Below are 20,637 nucleotides of genomic sequence, written 5' to 3'. Positions count from 1 at the left end.
ATTTCTATAGCAATTTCATTATCATTTTATCCTTTTTATTAGCAGTGCATTCTTAGAGTATCCTCTAAGCCACTCTCAATTACTCAAGTGTTGAACAAAACTATTTTAATTCTACGGTTATAGCAGATTGAGCCTTCAAGATTTCTTCATTAGTGAAAAACAAATTACAGTTGGATCAAAAATGGGCCAGCATCGTTTATTATAGTTAGATTTTTATAGTATTTCAATGAAAATATTTAAATATATAAATTCGAAGTTGTATTAGTTTTATTATTGCTGCAGATGTGTTTTTTTGTCCATAGTAAGTGTTGTGTTTTTGTCTTGCCGGTGTCCAGGGGGAGGTGGTGCTGTCTGGCAGATGCTGTGGTGCACTAACGTTACTTCCTGCTGCTCCTCCGTGTGTATGTGTGCACGTGTGCATGTGTGCGCGCGCGCGCGTGTGCTGGAGGTGAGTTCCTGCGGCGGCGGCTGCTGCTGCTCTTTCGTTTCCCTGCTCTGCTTCGGGAAAAAGGGACCGACGGATTATCCAGCTCGGTAACGTTAGCTCGCCAGCTAACGGTCGCGCTAGCGCCTGGGAAGAGCCATGAAAAGCCGCGGGAGCCAGTGAAAGTTTGTCGCGGCTTCCTTTGGAACTTGACTGCGTGGAAAGACACTAAAGGGGAGTTTTCGGATAATGCCGTCGTTTCCAAGGGAAAGTTTCCTCTAAATTTCCACTTGGGAAGGGCTAGCTAACGGGCTAGCGAGGCTACAAACTAGTTTTAATTGGCATTAGGCTCAATGGCTCGCGCTAGTTTCCCCCTGTCATAGCTACATCTTGGAAAATTCAGACGAGGCGAGGCCCTGTGAACTCCATGTCAAACCAAAGCACTGCTTTCAAGCGTTACTTCGGAAGACTTACGCTGCCAAGGGACCGAAAATGAAGAAGCAGTTCAATCGGATGAAACAGCTCGCCAATCAAACCGTTGGCAGGCAAGTATTCACGTCTGGAGCAAACAATCACAACACAAACTGTTAGAAAAAGCCAGAAGTGGTCTGTGTTGACGAGGTTACTCTTTCATGACTGAGATATTTCAATAAGTCATCGGTATTGGCTCCACATGTTTAAGGGAATATAAGCTTAGATATTTTTATCTATATGTTCTAGAATATGACTAAAGGGCAGGCTATAGTCGTTAGATTTTTTGGATCTATTGATCTTTTTTAAAGAATTTGATATGGATAGTGGATATTTCCTCACAGTCATGAATGGATTATGAGAAGGAGGGCACCTGGACACAGACATGTGACTCATCCACTGCCCTAGTCTATGGGAAACTAAAAGTGACACCTTTTCAAAACTCTACTTATTTTGAGCTTATTGTCTTTTTAATCCATCCTCTTTGTTAAGTCTTTTTGTTCATTTTTGTCTCCGTGCCCCTATAAAGTGTCCAAACCTTTAAGGCTGTTTTCAGGGCTGCTGCTCTGGTGAGAAAGAGAAACTGCAGCTGATCAGCTGTTTATGTATTCAGTATTACATCAAAGTTCAGTTTCAGTGCGTTGTAATAATGTGTCCGCAAACATTTATACCAGAAATCCAACTTAAACCATTTGAAACACATTAATTTATTTGAACATATTAATTGGCGAGCATGGTCTCACTCTAAACTTGAAGCATTCTACAGTGTCTAACCATCATAAAAAAGTTGCTTTTCCTGATAACCAGATTTACTGTTTTGTCTATACAGTGCATTATATAAACAAAAGGTATACCGTCTGTCAGGTAAAATATATAGAAAATAATCTCCATAAAAGTAAAGGGAAGTTGATGAAAGATATACAATTGTACTCCTATAGTCTTTATATATATTATATATAGTTTTTTTTATAAAAACATTTCAATGCATATTCACATATATCATACTTCGTATTAAAGCTAGAGATACATGTAGTTTTAAGGCGTCACTAATCATAATATTAGTTAATTTATAAAGTTAATTCAAATATTCTTTGAGACACTAAAAGATCTAGTCGAAGTAAATCCCCCAGGGGGTCTGGCAGCTGAGCTGTAGACTGTAACTGCTACTTCACTATCCTCCGTAATTGTTTGATAGTGACATAATTGCAAGAGCCTACAAGGTTCTGTCCTCATAATGTGCCTACAAGTCAAGACCAGGGAGAAGCAGGGCAGCTGGAAAAATCATAATCTCCTTAACTTGTGTGCCTGCTCATGTAGCTGCATCTGCAAAAGTGTGGAGTGCAAAAGAACCCTCTCTGCTGCTCCCTGGGTTCCTGTGATTGTGTGAAGGCAGAACTCTGTGTTCAGTAAGCAGCCACTCTGAGGAAATGTCTCCTTCATGTTCTACAAACAGGAAGCTACCTCCCAGTGACACACTGGTGCGTTTTAGGTAAAAGAGAGGAAGGGAAAGAACTGAGAAACTGATGTGCAGGGAGAAACTGCATAGGGAGCAGGGATTATATTAAAAACCTTGATCTCCTAATCGCAATATGCTGTATTTTAATTCTCTGATGTAGTGTATGCCTGCTCATATCTGGCTAATGAGACCGGATAGTAACACCTTTACAGGGGGTAATATAAATACAGTATCACACACAGATAAGCTGGACAGCAGTACTGTTTGTTTTGTTTGTGATATCACCTTTTAGATCTGCGCGAGATCAATTACACAGTAGCTATGGAAATATTTTGATTGATTTTCTTGTTCATCTGACGTAGGCAAACAGTAGAGAGAGACAGTTATTCAAACCACAATTCAAATCTAAAAGCGATGGAGGTCAAAGGAAGACACGTTCACTTTATTAGGTCCTGAAAACATAATTCTAGAGTAATTGTGGAAGTTGCTGAGAATGGCTGTTAGCAGGAAGTCGAAATTATTGTGTTGGCGAGATCTAAACATAAAAACATATTGCTTTCCTCCAGTTAAATATGTCTTTTTACATTTAATTAAAATTAATATCCGGCTTGTTTAAAGCCATGGCCCAACATTTTGGGAAGTCTACAAATTAGGGTTCTGGCAAAGACTTGGAAAAATAATAATACCACCCTGATTTGTTGGTTGTAACATCTAGACTCATTATCGTCTCATTGTAATGTGAGTTCATTGAGAGAGTGAAAATAAGAAAACAGCGTGCGCGATTCTGTTCAGAGAACAGAGGAGAATAAATAGTTTTCGATCTCTTATATATCATCAACATCGCTTAATATATCTTTTTTTTTTTTTTTTTTAAAGAAGGATAAAATAATCATTATTATGACAAATTACTGAACCTTTGTCCTACTATATGTGACTGGTCTCAAAGAATTTATCAGTTTTTGCACTGTAATATATATTAATTTTATTCCATATCTAACAAGGAGTCTTTATCCTGACTTGATACTAAATCTGATACAGGCCTCCTGCATTTTGAAGCTTAGCTCAACCTAATGTTATCACCAAATTAACAAAGTGACTCTGGGTGGTTCCCCCCATGTATCACCTGATCAGTGAACGTACTGTAGGTGTGTCAGCTTTTGTGTTGCTGTTGTTGTCAATAAACTTGACCTACATATAACTGGATTGTTTTTGCAGTAAAAAAAATATATATAAAACAAAAAAAAAACACAATGTTAGAATGATATGTGAAAGATTTGTTCACAGCACTTGCAGTAGTGTGTCTCAATCAGGATAAGAATAAGTTGTTGTTTTGATACAAATATGTTAAAAAGGCAACAGCAATTCTTTTTTTAGTGATGATTAGTGTAAACCTAAAACATTACCATCCACACAGTGTTTATGTTTTGCTCATTGTTGCCCAGGGCTGATGTTAGTATAATGGCTCACAAAATGAATGGCATCAAGGAGATTAAATGAACTGGCATTTCTTCTCCCAGGTAGTATCATCTGGGTCCAGTATCCATTACTTTATGCCTTTAGCTGCCAACTGTTGCAGCAATAAGAGGCAGGGCTTCCTTACGCCTCGGCACTAATTGTATGGTGGGCAACAGCTGCTCTATTGTGCATCTGGCTAAAGTATTCACTTACTCCCCTTTCCACTTTGATAGTACATTGCCATGGTTACCATTTTGAACTAGGGCTGTGCAACTAGGATCTCTTGTTAATAACTCGCATGCGGTGCACAGTGACACACTTTCCTCCAAAGGCTGCTGCTTCACGGAGGCACAGTGGGGTCAACTCTGTTCTCGCTAGGTCAGCTGATGCCAGCAAAACAATTGTTGTTTGTCCTTTGCCCAGGCTGCACACAGCCTGTTTTTGCCTTTGTGACACAGTACATTTTGGGGTTAGTTTACACAATTGCTGCTTTAATAAGAGCCAGCAGTGTCTTTCCTTGCAGTCTGGTCATTCAGGTTTAACCAGGTTAGGCAGATAACTTTAGCAAATGTTGCTAGCAAATGATACTTGCTTAATAACTGGAGTACTTGTCAAGCTTTGGTGTGTCTCTTGGCCTGTATACAGTTTAGTCTAGTTTCCTTTGGTGTTTTGATTAGATTTAGCTCATGAGCCACAGAGGCTATTAAGTGGACCAGATGCACAGTGCTGTGTTTGAACAGCATGGTGGTGAGAAAAGCATTGCATTTTTAAACTTTTAATGTTCTCATCTTACACGAAGCAACACGTATATAACCTGTAGAAATGACATACTGTAGACGTTTATCTATCAAAGTCTGCATGATTGCCTAGCTTTTAACATCAGAGCATCAACAGGACCACAAAGCATGTGTAATACCCCAGAACATGTGTTTTAAATTGCGTCCTCGTCTTCACACTCTGTACATGTGCATCGTAATGTTTGTGGTTCTCTGTTGTTTTCCACAGCTTGCTGGCAGCCTTGTTTGTAGGTTATAGGTCCTTACACTACTCTTGACCTCACAAGCTTCATTATAGCTCCCTTGCAGAGAAAACCTTTCTATACATCACTAGCCTCTAGATTATTTTGGTTTGGCACTTTATTAACCTCCCACAACCCTAGAATCATCTTTGTCTTACCCCCCAAACTATCGTCCCTCTCTGTTAGTCTCTCTGTTTCTGTCTGCCACTGTGTTGTAATTGATAGCAGCTGTGATGAGGTTACTATAGTTCATAGAGAGCAGTTTTTGGAGGAGGGCCCAGGCTTCATTTAGAGCTCCAGTTACACATAATGCAGGCTCACCACTGTCTGCAGATCACTTCGTTCTGGAGGCCAAACCTGAAAATGGTGGTTTGACTCAGCACAATCATTATAACCTGCATATAAAACCACTAGAACTAGAAGAATAAGAATATAGTCACATTTTGAATGACTCATAATGAAGTGTTATAAATAACCAAATGTCAGCTTCATCTAATTAAAACTGCAGCCATTTCCAATTCATTGATCTGATGAGAGATTTTCTAGTTTATAAAATGTCAGAAAGGTGTTTTTATATTTGTTCAGAACATTATTGCTTAAAAATAGCCAAAAATATTTTACTTTGTTAATTTCTTCTGTTGGTCAAAGGTAAAATTCAATATAACATTTCATTCATATTTAAAGGCAATCATTATTTTAATTTAAATGCATGTAATGCAGCAAATAATCAACAGAACTTGCATGATTTGGCTGAATAATAACTATAATAGTTACAGTTATAATACAATAACTGATTTCTTATTTTGTTTTGTGTTTAACTGAATAACTGATTCTTATTTGTTTTGTTTATTTTGTTTTTTCAATAAATTATTCATACAATTACATTGTTTTATGTAATTATACTGTTGCAGGGGAATACTACCTAACAGGTGGATGACTTTACCAAAAGCCATCAACCTGAAGGTGTTGATAAGCAGTATGAGCTGAGCTTGTGTTTTCCAGCCTTCTCCCTTTAAGTGAATCTAATCTGTCTGACCTTGTCAAGTCCACCTATTAGTTTACTATTAATAGGCTCTGGCAGTATGGCTGCATGTGGCTGTGCTGAACACTGACTGCGGATTATTAAAGTCAAAGCTTTGAGTGAACAGTAGAATGCTTTCTGTGGCACACTCTTATTTAGCCTGATGTAATATGTTAATTAGATATAATTCACTTCTAAAAAAGGCACGGTGAGATTTTTTTTTATGCAGCTGTAGCACAGTAGTGTGACGAGAGACTCCCCAGGCTGGATACCAGCCATGGCAACAAACTAAATAGACCCACCCTCGACTGAAAAATTCCCATAGTTGTCTTAGTCACTAACCAATGTTTCAGTCTACAGTCTACAAGTGCAGAGCAGGAACCAGTCTTTCTGGAGCAGTGTCATTGGTCAGATATTTTCACAAGAACTATGTAAAGTGCCATTTATTTTTTTGTTTTTGTTGTCTGTTAATTGTAACTTGAGATCTCTATTGTGCTTTTTCACCCACAGAGCAGAGAAAACAGAAGTCCTCAGTGATGACCTCTTGCAGGTAAATTATCAATCTGACTGGACACTGGATTTGGCAGCTTCTTTCTGACTGAGGACACAGTTACCCAGACCAGTATTTGCCACTGGCAAAGGTTATTGAACTGTACTCTGGGCAAAAGGTCACATAAAGCATAGTGCAGTGTAATAGACTTGTCACAGGCTGATTACTGAATTGTAAGGCTTCTTTTATCTTCCCATACATACTTTGTGTTGCCAGTTGATGAACCAACTTGACTTTATGCAAATCATAGTGAAACTCCAACTTTATTGTCCAGGCCTGAACAAGCTGCACACCATTCTGCACATGTCTCTGTATATGTCTGTGTGGGAAAGCTGCCTGTGCAGGGATTTCCCCAGAGAGAAATCTCCAACAGGTGGGAATGGAACAAAATATTGGCTGCTCAGCAAAGACATTCCAACATGTGGCGGTCATAAATGTCCAAATAAACTCAGCTGACTTAGCTTTAATGCTTCAGGGCAGCCACAACAAACACACTTGATATTCTGTCCTTCATCTATTGGTCTATTTTAGCTGATCCTTAACCAACCTACATATAAATATCGCATCATACCTTCCTCAAACTAGCCTTATATGGATGAAAGAAAAATGACAGCGAGCGTTAAATGCAGCATGGGCTGATGATGATTAACCATTTGGTTTGCTCTTAACCAAAGCTGGGATCATGACAGCTGATTTTAACTGTTTCTCAACTTCTGTCTGCAACTCTGTCGTGCCACAACTAGCTGCAAATGAACAATTATGTATGAAAAACAACAAGTAAATGTGGGATGAAGATCCAAAAATCACTCGTACATGAGGGAATGTGGTCCCTTAGCTTGATCTGCGTCTTTATTCTTAGCATGGTTATCTCAAACCCCAAAACCTTTTCGTATGTGGAGTTTCCGTGTGCCAAAGAGACACCCAGAATTCTTGTGCCAGCTGTTCATTCCTTGCTGCTCGTCTTCTCCTCTTCACAGCCCCCACTTACCACAGGGTATGACACATATAGTCCTACAGTACACCCCTACAGTTGGGTGTAAGTATAGGACATTTTATTAGGCAGTCCCCTGTTTGGCTGTTCCATAATCATAATGTGTTCCCATTGCAAACAAAGAATATTTGTTTGCTACCAGTGGCTCACTAATTCCACCGTACATCACATTGCATTATTTAGTTTATCCTGGACAAGTAGAGGCATGTTCACATCCCTTTCTCTTGGAAACCAGTAAACAAACACTGGCACAGACAGATATCTTTCTGTTTGTTCTGCTTGTGTGCAGCGTCAGGGCTCCCTGGTGTATGACACATTCTGGAATTGACCAGGTGTTGACCTCATCATGTAGCGTGAGGGAAACATATCCTACTTACTTTTGGTTTAGGTTCTCCCTCTACTCTGCATTTTTATGTTTTTGACTGCGTGTGTGTGTTTGAGTTTGACCTAATTTTCTTAAAGTGAAAGGAGGCAGACTCAAGTACTCTGTTTTTTACTCCAGGGCATTTAATCTATACGTTTCCATCACACCCACATGGAAATGACATTAGCGTACAGCACAAAGAGGCTAATGTGGGAATCTCCAGGTTGTTTTGTAGCAGGGTTTCAATGGGCTTGATTCTTCAAGCAGTGCTCATAGACATGTTTCTTATTTAGACCATGTGTATGAGAGTGAGCATGCATATTAAAGTTCATATTTTACCCAGCTGCTTTGGGAATGCCGGGGCCTTCATGGGTTGGGAATGACGTAAGAGCACAAGAACACTGGGAGGGAAGAGGTGGAAACTGGTATTTTGTTTATCCTCCCACCACATTTGTTTCCCTCCACTTCTGTTTATTTGCCTCTTGACCTCGCCCTTCCCATTTATAGTTGTAGCACTATTTGTACGTGCATGTCATTTTATAACAGTAAAGACTCCCACTTTGCGTCATCAAAAACACTTAATCCTCACATAAACTACATTTGAAATCCCCATGAGAGTTTGTGTTTGTGTAATCCAGACTTTTAAGAAGACTTGTACAGTAACTTGCAGTCATGACATTTAACCTAACACTGGTACTCAATCTCTGTCGGGCACCTGGCTTGACAGTCATGAGTCATCCTGCAGAACTAAAGTTGGTATATGGCCTCAAGCCAAAAGAGCTGTAAGTCTCATCAATGCCAGTATTATAACTCTAAAGCCTAAAAGCACAGAGTGGGTCTGTGTAGTTGGACGAAGGCCTGTGTAATCAGAAAGGCCCTTTTAAAGCCACAGCACCCTTCACTTTTGGTTACATCCCAGTGGCTACAGAGACACTTCCGATGAGTCATGTGCTTGAAAGATAACATTCCTGTGTTTTACCGCAGGGACGCGCATTATCAATCATGTTGGAACTTTGACCCCTGAATCCCTCAGACAGTTGCAAATCAAATGTCTGCATGAGGTTGATTAGTTAACCATGATACATGAGCATTGTTTTGTTAGTTTATAAAAAGAGATGGTACTGTTGTTGATGGTGAACAATCAACTTCACTCAAGCCCAAAAGGTTCTTGACTTTGCACTGCTTTGTCTTATTTTCCTGTCTTATTACAGATTGAACGGCGCATGGAGCTGGTGCGTGTGGTGTCCCACAACACGCACAAGAGGATGGTGCTGTGTCTACAGGGACACGTTGGTGCTGATGCAGAGAAGAGACATGTAAGACACCTGCAGTTTAACTTTTTATTGACTGTTCAGAATAAGTAGTAACTCAAGTTTGGTGCCACCTCCCATGCAGTTTTGAGTTCTTGTTTTTTGTATAAAATACAATTTATAATGAGCGGGCCTATAGTCCATGATGTCTTTTGTGTTTTCTACCCTACACCATCTACAAATGCACTACAGTCTGTACCACGCCTCTATACAGGAAATGGTCAGGTAAAAAAAACACAGATTACTTATTACACTTCTCTGGTCCGCTGCATCACTTGCTCCATTTCCCATTCAGATCTCTGTGCATGACACTTTTGAGTTAAAACAGGATGCTGAACTCTCTAAATGAATATTGTGCTTGTAACTCAACTAAAGAAAATTAAGTTCTAGCAACTTCTCATTTCCCCAGCTTTTTAAATGCCATTCAACATCAGTATTTTCCTTTCTTGCTTTGGGGAGCTTTATTCCTCTTCCTGACTATTCCCTGTCAACCTCTAAACTGGAAAGCCATTGATTAGTTTCCATTGACTTAAACATCAAATGCTGATGCTTCTGATAAGATATGAATACTTGTGGTGTCTCTGCACAATTTGGTGCATTTTCCGATTGGTAGACGTGTAATCACTTTTTGGTTGTCTCGCATGCACAGAAAAAGCTTCCTTTGACTGCACTATCCCAGGCAATGGTGGAAGGTGGAAACCAATTAGGTGAAGACTCTTTGATAGGGTGAGTTTGTGACACATCACACGTCCAGTTCCTTCTTACTGACATCTGAGCACGTTTGTTCTAGGACGTTTGAATGTAAGGATGCTGTCTGCTCAGTTTAGTTTTTTTGGTCACGCGACTTTTAGCACTTCTTTCACACAGTAGACGGGATTATATGTTGTGTCTGAGAGACAGACATAACGTAAACAGGACGGGGAAGTTTATAGACGAGGATCTGAAAAGTGAATGTTTCGGTTTTCCAGTAGCTATAGTTTGGTCTGGAAATAAAGAAGAAAGGGGAAGTTCAAAAAGCAGAAAGTCTGGTTGTATTTTTAATCTTACTAATTTGATTTATTTGAATGCTTATGTGATCCTAACAATGGACAATATATACACTGTATGTTGTCCTGATTGATTTAGCTAAGACACCCCCTCTCCTTATAGTATTCATGTGATGTACCACACACAAGTGTGCTATGAATTTTGTACCCCTTTGTCTTCATTTTGCTGTATGTGTGGTAACAGGAAAATGATGGAAGTGTGCGGCGATGCAGAAAATCGTCTGGCTTCAGAATTGATGCAGCATGAGCTGCAAATAGAGAAAGACGTCTTGGATCCGCTCAGCCAGCTGGCAGAGGTCAGAAAACCTAAAGGGGTCCATCACAGCTTATTTAGTAGATAACAAGCAACTTATACAAAAAAGAACACACAAAGTGTACAGGTTGCCATGTTTTGTTAAACAGTTTGCAGACCTTTAAAATTGTGTAGACTGTCATAACAGTATTGATTATATTATCACAGCATTAGTCAAATAATTGAAAAACAGTACTGAAGTAGAATTTTAGTATAGTCTCCAAAAGGTCTTTTAAAATAACTTGCTGAACTTGGTTTGTTTTGGGTCATGTTACTGTAGGTAGACATCCCTAACATCCTGAAGCAGAGGAAACAGCTGGCCAAATTAGTACTGGACTATGATTCTGCCAGAGCAAGGTTTGTCCATCCATAGCTCCCTGTCCTTAGGGATTTTTTTTTTCTTTATTTAAACTAAAATAAAACCAAAAGTCTACAAGACTCCTGCATTTTACATAGCTTTACTATCAAACAAACGTCTTCATGGTATCTTTTAATGCCCTTTTTTGTTTTTCTGACCTCAGGTGGTTGCAGGCAACCAAGTCAATAATCTCAGGAACAAACACTCAAGCATTAACAGCCAAGGCTGATCTACTCAAGGAGGAAATGGATGAGGCAATGAACAAAGTGGAGCTTTGCAAGGTAACCACTATTCATATATTGGCTTTAAACACATTATATAGAAATATAATCGTCATTATCTTGGACCTTGGACCCAATACAAAAATCTTGAATATCTTTTTTTTTACCTCGCACATGTTTTCAGTCACAGATTAACAGCAGGAGATTTTTATTCATGTACTTTAATGCTCAGCTCAGCTTGTTGCTATTCTTATTTTACCAGATCCTTAATGAATAGTTGACAGCAGCTGTGCTGTTCTTTCCCTTTTTTGTATCTGGCTTTATTATTGATTTCACATTGTGACTGTATAAGTATAGCTTTTTAAGTTCCTGTGTTTCTTTCACAGGACCAACTAGCTGCAGATATGTACAGTTTTTTCTCAAAGGAAGGCGACTATGCCCGCTACTTTGTAATGGTGAGTGAAGTCACAACTGCTTCTACAGTAACTGACTTTCTGTGGGGACACAAACTGTGCTAGATATTGTATTAATTTGACTGTTGTTGCTTGTCTTACTACACTTGATTATATACTTATTATATCCCCATAAATGTCCTTGTGTTTCTATAGCTCTTAGAAGCTCAAGCTGATTTCCACAGAAAGTCTCTCACTGTTCTGGAGAGTGTTTTGCCAACCATCCAGGCTCAGCAAGGTATAATGAACCCCAACACACCTCTGTTCATTGCGTACTACATCAATATTGTCTTCTTTGTGCGGCTGTAGCTTCTTCATTGCTTGGTGTTTCCATTATACAATGCTTTTTATTATAGGCACTGAAAAGTTTTGTCAAAAGAATGATTTGTAATTCACAATTTTTTTCACATTTTATTTTCCATTTTACCACCTCTCCAAGCCAAGACTCTTGGCATGTGGCTATGACTCAAGAGCTCCACATACTCACCTTTTCTCTGGGTTCTGTAGGCTTTCCCCTGTTGTTGACCCAGAAACCTGCTTTACAGAGCCAAGCCACGGATTTGGGAAAAAATTGAATGAAATAAGAGCATCTGCTTTCAATGTCCTCTTTCCTTTTTATTCCTGTCCAGACTCTTGGACGGAGAAACCTGCATTTGGCACTGGGTTGGATGAACACCTGAAAAGAAGTGGAAGGGAGATTGCGCTGCCCTTAGAGGCCTGCGTCATGATGCTTCTAGAAACTGGCATGAAGGAAGAGGTGAGGAGGGATACAAAGATACCTGCTTTAGTAATTCACTTTTGTGTGGTTTGTTCATTTTAATGTTTAAGGTTAATTAACAGCATCTTTCTTTCAAACTCATCTCATCAACCGTGGGTTTTATTTTAGGAAAAACCTTTGAGATGCTCTTGAGGTGTCAGTTGTCTTTCCAGTTCTCTGCCCCAAAGAGTCAAACTGAATTAGTTAAAGCAGCAGTTGTGTCTTGTGACTTGTGAATAAACATAGAATAAAATAACTTTAACAAAGACCTTTTAGCTTCTGAACAACTTGCATCGGTTACATTCATGGCTTCTTTTGTTTTCATTGAATTAATCCCAAGCTATAAATTAAAATGAGTTCAAAGAACAGAGCAAAGTTTCTTACCGTCACAGTTTAATTTCATTTTGATTTAATGTAGTTAATCTAGTTGTTGCCTATAAGAAGTCAGCTGTTGATACGTAGCATGAGAACAGCTCCATGTTTCTGCCTTGTACGTCCCTATAGAGTATTATCTAACATAAATATCTGTCTTTAACTGTCTTCATGCTTTATCATGTATAAAAACAGCTGTCACAGCTCATTAAAAGTCACATGGAACTGTGGCTACAATTAGCAGCTCCACTGATAATTAACAGAATTGAAACCAAGTGTTTAAGGATTTGTATAGGGGGATATTTTAAGACTGCAGTCTTAAGAAAGAAGCTACGCATGTGGAAATTTCTGTAAGGCTGTTTCAGAAGAATGTTTTCCACGCTCTATCCCTCAATCATAGTTAGAATACAATAGACCCCACCCATCAACCAGATCTGGCAACTGAGAGGGTTAGTGAAAGTCTTAACTGCCAAGCACATAATTTGTGACCCACTTGATTCCCTGGTGAGTTCAGTCTGTGTCATTATGGTGTGAAGAGGGTCTTTGTTTACAGAGCTGAGTGGAGGGTGTATTTGTTTGCCCACTTTGAGGTTTCATTACATTACACGTAGCCAGAAGAGACAGACCATGCATTGCGTTTTTACACAAGCATACTGCATCTTTGTTGTTACTGTACTGGCTTACTTGTGTGTGTGTGTGTGTGTGTGTGTGTGTGTGTGTGTTTAAGGGTCTATTCAGAATCGCAGCAGGGGCGTCCAAGTTAAAGAAGCTTAAGGCAGCACTGGATTGTTCCACATCACAGCTGGAGGAGTTCTACTCTGACCCACACGCTGTCGCTGGTGTGTCCCAATATCCAAAGATTTTACTTTACTTTAGAGTTTGCTATTACTTCAATCACATGCTGCTTCTCTGTTTTTTTTAATCATTTTTCTGTCTTTGCAGTTTGAAATACACATATAATACAAGGTTAGCCTACAATTGATTTCTTGTGAAAACAGCTTGAAAACAAAATATAATCGTGTGATTTTAGGGGCTCTGAAGTCCTACCTGCGGGAACTTCCTGAACCTCTAATGACCCACCAGTTTTATGATGAATGGATCCAGGCATCAAGGCAAGAGTGATATCCAGATACTGAAAAACATGCAAATAAAAAAGAACTAATTCATCACTTCACAAAAATGACAGATAAAACAGTGTAAATTAGTTTGGCAACTGACTTTTGCCAACTTTTGATCATATTTTGTAGTGTGTCAGATCCAGACAAGAGGCTCCAGGCGCTGTGGGTCGTGTGTGATCAGCTACCAAAGAACAACAAAACAAATCTAAGGTACGTAGTTTATTTAGTTGTAGTATATTTCTCTGTGTATTGATTGTAGCAGTATTAATGTGATTCCCTTTGTTGAATGAGACAGTGTTTATATCTGTGCTCATGCAGGTATCTGGTGAAGTTTTTAGCCAAACTGGCTCAGGACAGTGAGGTGAACAAAATGACTCCTAGTAACATTGCCATTGTCCTGGGACCCAATCTGCTCTGGGCCAAGACTGAGGGGTAAGAGGGGGTGTAAGAAATATTGCATTGATTATGAGAAGCAAAATAGCTACTTTTTATTTTATAGTCACACTCATGTTGTTTTTGATCATGTTTATTTGTACGCCAAGGAGTCTTGCTGAGATGGCTGCTGCTACCTCTGTTCACGTAGTGGCCATCGTGGAACCCATTATTCAACATGCTGATTGGTTCTTTCCTGAGGGTCGGTTCTAGTTTTTTTTCTTATCAGTGATTAATTTCAGATCGTATTCCAGTACACTCAAAGCAGTGTGTGGTACAGTAGTCCATAACTAGCATTCCTTGTTTCTACAGATGTGGAGTTCAATGTGTCTGGAATGTTTTCGATGCCCACACCCGCATCCAACCAGAATAATCATGTGGATTATGACTGTGGTACCATTGAAAGGAAAAGGCCTGGCAGTATGATTGGACCAGAAAATGATTCAATGCGCAAAGACAAGTAATCACTCTGGGGGGGGGGTCTTTGTACCTACTTAAACCTAAATCTCATAGTTTTTAATAGTTTTTTCTTTCTAACAATAATGACTAAGTTTTCTATTTATTTGGGAAATAATTTAGCCTGAAATCAGGTTGCTTAATCTGGTCCCCTTCTCTTTCTTAGACTAAATATTTTTTGAATAATATAAAATACATCCTGTGTTTTCTGACTTCTCTCTGTTCTGGGTTTGAGTTGAATCTCAATCCTGGTTTAATCAGTAACTTTCTGATCATTCTTTGTGTGTGTTTGTTTTGTTCCCCCTTCACTGTCTCCCTGCTGTCCCTGCGTAGCTCCCCTAACAAGCACTCGGACCACACCCTACGTAGAGGCAGTAACACCTTAGGTAGAAAGCAGCACACTTCACCTGCCTTCCAACCTCCATTACCCCCTGTGGAGGCTCCAGTGCAGGGGCAATGGGCTGGGCAGGTCCCTCAGCACTCAGCTGAAGCCCAGCCTCAAGCTCCAACAGGGGGCTCAGGGTGTGAGGCTGCCCAGAATAGCATGGCACAGAGTCTAGCTGCTCTTGCAGCTGCTCAGCAACTTTTAGCTCTGCACACAGAAGAGCTCAGGTAAGGGCTACTGCCATGCACCGCTGATGGGGAATGGCACAGCACGCAGCATGCTTTTTTGCGATTAGTTTTGTTTGGTAATACGTCATCTTGTCTATCTAGTACAATATAAGAAGCAATGATATCATCTGTTCTCAACACTTAGTTGATAACAGATAATGTGACTGCCTCTTATATTGAACTAAAATTATACCAACTTGATACAGTAGTTTGTACAAAGGCTTGCACCACTTGTTCTTAATCACTTTAGCGCATTTTTTTTACAGCATCAAATCATACCAGTTAGCTGAGTACGCTGGGTTCTCTCTACTCTGTTAGATATTTCATATGTATGGGAAATGCCTTGTTTAGGCCTAGGCAACGGGACCTGCAACAGTCGGTGAAGGAAAATTGTAATCGGTCCTAGTGAAAAGCATGTGTGTCCTCAGGAAGACCCAAGGTTATTAACCAGTGGACACCCAGGAAACCCCCCTTCTGGATTTTGGTGGTGACCTGAAACTATTGAAGCACAGTGAACACCACCACCATCAAGGGAGGAGCTCTCTAGTTGAAGCTATGACTGCCTTTGGCAAACCCGTCCTCTTCCTGGGCGGCCCAGCAGACCGTCCTCAGAAGGCATGACCAGCCACCGTGTCTTAAAGAGTACCCACACACCTGACTTGGGAGATGGTTTTCCATACAAATGTAATGTGTAACCGAGTGAAGTGGCTCTCTGTGTAAAAGGACACATTTTCTTACACCAACAGTTGCTGCTATGCAGCCTTTTCTCTGCAGCCTACAGAAAGAGCACAACAATGGCTTCATGTCAGGTCATTTTGCTAACGGTTGCTCTCAGGGCCTCTAAACGTCTCATTTCCTCCCTGATAAAGTGGAATCAGCAGGAGCGTCTCACTAACTGGATCAAAGTGTTTGAAATCTTGGACACTGGTGTTTTTGATTTGGTTAGTGAAAGAAGATCGTTCATGTGTCCAGCCAGAAAAGATAACTTAGCGCAACCTGCTTTCAATTACGCTGACTATGCATGGAGGCTACATTTTAGATGGGTTTTATTGTTGAAGCCGTGCAGCAAGCAACAGCAATTTACCCTGCTGTATAGACATTAGTCAGTGAATAGTGTTAAACAAGCTTGTAAATGTTAAAAGGCTTTGTTCCTATTCCCCTTTAAAGCAATCCAAAGCTGCGTGACTCCACCCCTGCCCCAACTTCTCTGCTGCAAAGGAATGGTTCTGGAGGAGGCCAGGCTGCTGGACAGCTAGGTACCGGGACCCCTGGGGCTGGATCCATGGGGCCTAGCCCACATATGCTGCGCAGAGGTAGGAATTATGATTATATTATATGTGGCACATAGAGATTTCTGTAGTGGTTGTCAGAAAATAAAGCTTTGCAACTTAAAGACGTGGCAGCTTTGTTGGACAATATGTTTATTTTCTACCAACACCTTATCAGGTACCAAGAAGCAGGCTCCTGCCCCTCCCAAACCAACAAACCCTCCTCCCAGCCAGCCCTCTAACTCTGTGAGCACCAACTCCTCCTCTTCATCCCAGTCCTTCAGCCCCACGCCTAGACCCCTGTCCAACCACTCGCCCACATCTCCCACCCTACAGCCCACACCCAGACGGCACTCCAATAACCAGCCCCCGATCCAGGCACCCAGCCATCCACCCCCAGAGCCTCCAACCCAGACCAGCCCTCCAACACAGCATGCGTCACCCAGCCAGCCTGCTGGGGACCAGCATAGCATGGATGCGTCACCTCCAGGCACACCGAGTCCTCCAGATAGCCCTCCACCCTCTGTTGCCATGCAGGATGCGGTTGCTCCACCGTCCCCATCTCCCTACCAGTCAGGCTCACTTCCCCGGCAGAGGCCTGTCCCCAAGCCCCGAAACAGACCAAGCATCCCACCACCTCCCCAACCAACCACACTGACCAATGACACCAATGGGATCTGTGCCACTGCTTACAAGATGATGGGTGAGCAAAGAATTCATGTATCGATTGCATGTGAAATACTTGTAGTTTGTGTGTGTATGTGACTGCTGAATACTAATGGGCTCTTGTTCTAATAGTCTTGCACTGTAATACCTCCACAGGATAAGGTAAAGAAGCACCTGTGAGGTTTGTTGTTAATTGACTTTTTCAATAGTATCACTTTAACGTCTCAATCTCATACCTATCAACACAGCCACCTCCCTCTGCCTGCTGCCTCTGTCCCACTGTAGTGTATGTATGAGCCCTGATGTCTCACTGTCACACTGTACTAAACCCTCTGTGTTATTATCAAGGTTAAACTATGCAGAGGGACAGTCTGGCATCAGTCTGGTTATGGGTTACCAGTCACTGAAATGTTATATTGGTGTCATTGTGTTTAAGCCGACGTGTCCTGAATTCAGGTTTCTTATGCTGAACTGAATTCACGCTAACTGGTCATCTTCACACTTTTTTTTTCTCACTGTAGGTGGTCTGGCTTTTTAACTTTGTGGAGCATGTGTAACTCACATGCATGTAACAAACTGTTTTGTCAGTATGTTTTGGTTTTACATTATTATTTAATAAGGGGTTTCCGGTATTAATGTTTCTACACTTCCAGTCACACACTTAATGAATTCCATGTTGCTCCAAACTGCACACTTGGCGTCCACTGTAACTGCGTTCCTTTGCTGCTGCCTCTGATCAAACACCGCCACCTACTGGTGAAACCGCCACTCCGACAGAACTACTTGTCACTGCTGAACCTCTGCTGTTTAATCTATGGAAAACGTGACACAACCTCGCTGGATGGCAGCTTTAAGTGTTTTCATACAGCAGACACATGTTTGTGGTTATTGTTACCATAAAGTGTGCTTGACCGGTTCTCAGTCTGTTGTGGATGTAATGTATGTTGAGAATGCATGCAGGGAAAACTGTAACCTACAAATACTAATATTCATAGATTGTTTGTTTGTTTTTCAGGATGCTTTTTCAACAAATGTTTTATCTTTTTCAGACCCAGCGATGTCTTTCAAAGGGCTGAGTCGAGCTTTGGTCCCTGAGCCCACTGTAGACCAGCCAGAAACAACCCCCTCTTCATTCTCATCCCCCATGACTCCTAAAGACTGTGACCTGGACACTGAGAGCACTGTCCTATAAAGAGCAGCCACGGACACGCTCTGTTCCAGTAACCCCACGCTCCTCCGCTCATCACATCTCCCTCATTTTAATCACAGCCCATGTGCAGCCCTCTGTCAATTCTAAACCTCTGCTCCTACAGTAACTCCTTGCTTGGGTATAATTCACCCTCTGGTAGCCACAATGCAGGCCATCAAGCCTTTGGTCCACCGCATGATGAGAAATTAGCAGGGTTTGATATGATGACATGTTTTAACTAAGAAACCAAAGCTTCAGATCAGCTACACTTCATGTCATCTGATCTAAGTGGTGGCCAATTTAATAGATGTCATTAAATTACTACAAAAAGACCAAACAAGTTGTGGTGGATGGATTTAAAAGCTTAAAAATAATAGTTTCCAAATGCACAAATGTGAATATTTGCTTCACCTTAATGACTTATAATATTAGCCTGCATTCAGCGGCATAGACCTCTTGACCTCCATGATTAGTGAAGTGTGTTTTCAAGTAGCTTTGTAACACACACACACACACACACACACACACGCACGCGCCCCCTCGTTGTCTGTGCGCAGAAGTTCCTGCAGAACAAGCTCCAGACAATCAGCAACCAAGAGCAGAGGAGAACAAAAGGTTTAACAGTAACGCCCTCGGACAAATGTTTTCATTGATGATGATGAATAAGCGTGGATGGAGTCTGACTGTACATGGAAGACAGTGTTGAAGGGGTAGGGCAATGTGTAAGCATGGGCCAACAAGCCTCATTGGAAACTCAGTGTGGGGTGTTCTGTATCTTTTTTTACTGTTGTAAAATGGCCTTAGGACAAGATGTAAAAGAGAAAACAGCCTTTCTACTGCACAGAGAACAGAAATGTCAGCAGCTGAAGTAGAAACCAAAACTGTTGTCTGAAGTGTGGGTGGTGACTGCAGGTTTCCAGTCGTCGCAAACACTTTGACTTTCCACTCTTTTGTATGAAATCCTCCATTTGTGTATTTATTCACTGGTTTTACAAACGCATTACTAGTGTCTTGACATAATTAATGCAGTCTTTCAGTGTCCTTCATGCCTTATTGGTTCATCCTAGAGCAGTGGAAGCATTATATATTTACTGTAATTAGAATATACTTGGCTTTAGTTCTAGAGTATTTACCAGAAGCTGTGCTGACTGCAGTCATGTTTCAGGGATGTAAGGAAGGCGTCTTGACGCTGTGCAGTAGAAGTTGCTTATGGTTCTGTAGTGTTCCACAAAATTATGTATTTAAAGTGGTTTCACTTTCTTTGTGGGCTGAGAGCAGGAGTGGTCTGGTTGTGCACCCATTGTTTGTATTTTCCATCTCTTTGTGTTTCCCTTGGGTGTTTTCTGGGGCATTATGCACAACAGGCTATGTGTAAGTGAATGTAGCAAAAGGAGATCCTATCCATCCTGTTCGGTCCTCACCTGGATGATGCCTCAACAGCTTGTATTGGAGTGCAGGTCAATGACCAGTTTTCCATTGTGGAGGATTTTTTTTATTGTTCCCATTGAGCTGAGAGCACACAGTGCTGCAAGTCCTCAGTAGTGATGTGGGAATTGAGTGTCTCTGCTTAAAAGATTCTCTTTTTTCCTGTAAGCTTTACTTTTTGGTCTTGAATATATCAGTTTCCTGAGAACCACCCTAGTACAGTATGGTACCAACAGAGAAAATCTTTGTGGGTACATTTGCCCTTAAAATGAGCTTGGTTTGGTTTTTCAGAGACTGTCAAGCATTATAATCCCCTTCTCTTTGCTTCTATACCTCGCTGCCTTATCCCTGTGAATCATGAGAGCTTGGCATCAAAAGCTCTTTGAAATGAACAAATGCCATTAAACTAGAAATTGTGATGCTGCATTTAAGCTCCATAATTTTGTATGTATGTTCTTGTGAGCTTAAGTATGCAATAAAAATGTTTAATATGAATGCCTGGTTACAGTATATCCCTATTCCAAAGAAAATAAAACACTATTTATGTAATCTATTTATTGAATGACTTATTGATAGAAACTTAATTTGAGACTCTGTACTTCTGGCCCAGTTTAAAGATGCTTTGCTAGGCCTTTGTAATATAGCATGTAAAATCATTGAAAGAATATTACTCCATTGTGTCTGAAAACTTCACATGGGTCACATTAAATGAATATATACAAGTAATGAAGGACATACTGTACTAAATGTTAAACCCTCATGGCTTTTTTGCCACGCACATAAAATCATCATACATAAATACATTTGTTGCTTTTTTGGTAAATCTCTTAAACAACTTCAGACCCGTCCAAAACTACCAAATTTAATAATTTTCAGAATTTGCTGCTATGGCAGGACAAAAGCCTTACCTAAA

The 20,637-nt window shown here is 40.6% G+C and overlaps 1 protein-coding gene across 6 annotated transcripts; it reads left to right on the top strand.

Moving 5' to 3' along the window:
* The first annotated feature begins 341 nt into the window (after positions 1–341).
* Positions 342–20,450, top strand: arhgap17a (Rho GTPase activating protein 17a). 6 transcript variants are annotated; one of them, XM_029133230.3, is made up of 22 exons: positions 342–969; positions 6,356–6,395; positions 8,962–9,066; positions 9,253–9,285; positions 9,710–9,786; positions 10,291–10,402; positions 10,679–10,755; positions 10,920–11,037; positions 11,364–11,432; positions 11,586–11,667; positions 12,059–12,186; positions 13,286–13,397; positions 13,589–13,670; positions 13,806–13,886; positions 13,995–14,108; positions 14,219–14,310; positions 14,421–14,568; positions 14,898–15,176; positions 16,344–16,489; positions 16,623–17,147; positions 17,267–17,291; positions 18,160–18,298. In XM_029133230.3, exons 1-21 carry the CDS (start codon positions 917–919, stop codon positions 17,269–17,271), a joined length of 2,478 nt encoding a protein of 825 aa, XP_028989063.1. In that variant the 5' UTR covers positions 342–916; the 3' UTR covers positions 17,272–17,291; positions 18,160–18,298. The 6 variants fall into 6 exon arrangements, with proteins under 6 accessions (XP_028989063.1, XP_028989061.1, XP_028989062.1 ...); XM_029133228.3 differs by having other exon boundaries at positions 17,243–17,291; XM_029133229.3 differs by having other exon boundaries at positions 17,243–17,272; positions 18,160–18,297.
* Positions 20,451–20,637: the final 187 nt, after the last annotated feature.

This window comes from Betta splendens, chromosome 19 (genome assembly GCF_900634795.4).
Source record: "Betta splendens chromosome 19, fBetSpl5.4, whole genome shotgun sequence".
NCBI lineage: Eukaryota > Metazoa > Chordata > Actinopteri > Anabantiformes > Osphronemidae > Betta > Betta splendens.
The sequence above is the reverse complement of the archived record's forward strand: the minus strand, read 5'-3'. Positions and strand labels throughout refer to the sequence as shown.

Excerpts from the sequence above, each read along its gene's own strand:
- arhgap17a (XM_029133226.3), top strand. The coding sequence starts at position 917 with ATGAAGAAGCAGTTCAATCGGATGAAACAGCTCGCCAATCAAACCGTT. Across the intron at positions 10,756-10,919 it reads TATGATTCTGCCAGAGCAAG|GTGGTTGCAGGCAACCAAGT; the intron begins GTTTGTCCATCC and ends TTCTGACCTCAG. Across the intron at positions 13,398-13,588 it reads TGACCCACACGCTGTCGCTG|GGGCTCTGAAGTCCTACCTG; the intron begins GTGTGTCCCAAT and ends GTGTGATTTTAG.